Source organism: Gossypium raimondii, chromosome 13, assembly GCF_025698545.1.
Source record: "Gossypium raimondii isolate GPD5lz chromosome 13, ASM2569854v1, whole genome shotgun sequence".
NCBI classification, from domain to species: Eukaryota; Viridiplantae; Streptophyta; class Magnoliopsida; order Malvales; family Malvaceae; genus Gossypium; species Gossypium raimondii.
Window position 1 is genome coordinate 38533713 of NC_068577.1, and position 2575 is coordinate 38536287.

Here is a 2575-nt window from a genome sequence, read left to right on the forward strand (position 1 = left end):
TCTCTTTTCGATTTGCACTGTGCTGCTGAGTTTGGTTATCGCTAGAATCTTCCCAATTTCTCTACAAATTAATCACATCATCAGAAATTTCAAGAATTTCACTACTTTTATCCACATATAAATATCCCCTCAAATCTTTAACAATGGCAATAGAATTTAACATTGAAGTAGCATTCCCTTTACTACTTCCAATTCAAGAAATCTAGTTCACTCTCACTCAGCATATTTACACAATGAGGCTCTTGCTGTTGCTCTTGGCATGTTATGTTGGCCTATGCAATGGATCGAGTTTGCTGCCATTCATGGATCCAGGCAGTGGCAGTCTGTTATTGGCTGATCCGTTCCGAGTGTTAGAGCAAATCCCACTTACCCTGGAGAGGGACGAGAGCTTGGCACTGTCGCCAGCCAGGGTGGACTGGAAGGAAACAGCGGAGGGGCATACGATAATGTTGGATGTGCCAGGGTTGAAGAAGGAAGAGCTGAAGATCGAAGTGGAAGAGAACCGTGTGCTGAGGGTGAGCGGGGAAAGGAAGAGAGAGGAAGAGAAGAAGGGGGACCATTGGCACAGGGTGGAACGCTCCTATGGCAAGTTTTGGAGACAATTTAGGCTGCCTGAGAACGTGGACTTGGACACTTTGAAGGCTAAGCTTGAAGATGGGGTGCTTACTTTGTCATTGGCCAAGTTGTCTCCCGATAAGATTAAGGGTCCGAGGGTTGTCGACATTGCTGGCGGAGAGGCTAATGAAGCACCCAAGCTCGAGGGTAACGATGCCAAGCAGGAGCTTTAAATCCATCCTTGAATTGTTTTTCATGGCTTTCAAAGCTTTTTCCAGCCTGTTTATGTAGATGAATATATATGAGAAAATAATTACTAAAATTGAATAAAAGTATTATCAAAATTATAATATAAGGTAATGCAAGGTAAGATATTGGTGTACCTAAAATTTAATTTTGACGACGCTATTATGTTTTCGTAACTAATCATCTTTGTCTGCCCCTCTCTCTCAACGTTTGTTTTGTTAAATGTGTTTAAAGATATTTCAACCTCGATATGCTACACGGACTCAGAATCATTTATATATTATATATAATATTAACTCTGTTTGGATAAGAAATTTAGAAAACAAATTTTATTTATATTTAAGTTTTAAAATTTTAAAATGTATTTATTTATTTAGATAAATATAATGGAGAATTTTAAAACTTGTGAGGAATTAATGAGATTTGAGTAGTTTATTTTTTTAAATTTTCAAAATTTTTAATTTCTCATAATTTTAATTTATTTAAAGCATACGATTTCATTATTAAATAAAGAATTTAAATTTCAAAAATTAATTTTATTTATTATAATATATATTTTATTTTATTTTATTAAATATATTTATAGTTTTTACAAATTTAATAAATCCATATTATGCTATTTATTTTAATATTATTTTAAATTTATAAACTTCCATTAACTTCATTTTTTGTAAAATAATTATTTATCCAAGCAAAATTATTACAATTCAAAAATTTTAACATGCTAGCTTTTTAAAATATCTAAAATTTTAAAATTGATCTAAATGAGTGAAATTTGAAAGAAAAATTTGAATTCATATAAATTCTAAAATTATTTCTTATGTATATTAAAACAAATAAATTCACTCTTAGAAAATTAAAATTTAGATAAAATTTAAATCCTCCATATTATATATATATGAGGAGAGATACATTTATATCGGTGTAAACTTATAGTAATTTTACACATTTCTATAACTTTTATACTATTAATATTTTTACAATTTATATGTTCTATTTCATGTTTCATTCATGTAAATTATGCATGTCAAATTCAACATAACTTTAAAATTTCTAACTATAGTTTATATAAAAACTTTCAACCATTCAATAAATATTAATATATATAATATTTTGAATCGGTATAATAGAGATATCGGATCGATTCAAAAATTTACATGTGTCATAACGTTGCCTACATAAGAGTACAAGGCCTAGTAAGCAAAGCTAGACACAGAGTGCCTAAATTAACGTAGAGTGGCCACTAACCAATTAGGGCTAGGTTGGTTAGCCACCTATTGTCTAAAAGTCTAGAATTAATACTACAAAAAATCCTAAAAGTCTAAACTCGATCTCATCACCAAATTTCGGGTTCGAGAGTAAGGTTATGTGTGGGGAATGTTATATCACCCCCACAACGCCTATCCGGGGATAGTCCTGCGGGGTCTTAGAAGCTAGGTTTTTTTTTTTATTTAAGCATATTAATGTCTTAATCTAAGCTAAAATCTTATGGAAACCTTAAATAAAAAATCTAAAGAAAATATCTTCGGTTTACTTGTAACTCGATTAAGATGTGTTCACCAAACTTATCTAATTTGAAACTTAAATTAGAGATTTTTACTTTTAACGGGAACCCTAAAGGATACCTAAATAATTCTAGTAAAATACTTTCAATTCCTAAAATTAATTCTATTTTAGAATTCTAAAAAACCCTAGAAATTACCAATGAATTAAGAGAAATATTAAAATCCATCTACAACTTATTTGATCTTTTATTATTATTATTATTATTATT

General features: G+C 30.2%; 1 protein-coding gene across 1 annotated transcript; it reads left to right on the top strand.

Moving 5' to 3' along the window:
* Positions 1–231: 231 nt before the first annotated feature.
* On the top strand, positions 232–871 carry LOC105782295 (22.0 kDa class IV heat shock protein). The gene has a single exon (XM_012606962.2). The coding sequence runs from the start codon at positions 234–236 to the stop codon at positions 786–788; it is 555 nt and encodes a 184-aa protein (XP_012462416.1). The 5' UTR covers positions 232–233; the 3' UTR covers positions 789–871.
* Positions 872–2575: the final 1704 nt, after the last annotated feature.

Excerpts from the sequence above, each read along its gene's own strand:
- LOC105782295 (XM_012606962.2), top strand. The coding sequence starts at position 234 with ATGAGGCTCTTGCTGTTGCTCTTGGCATGTTATGTTGGCCTATGCAAT.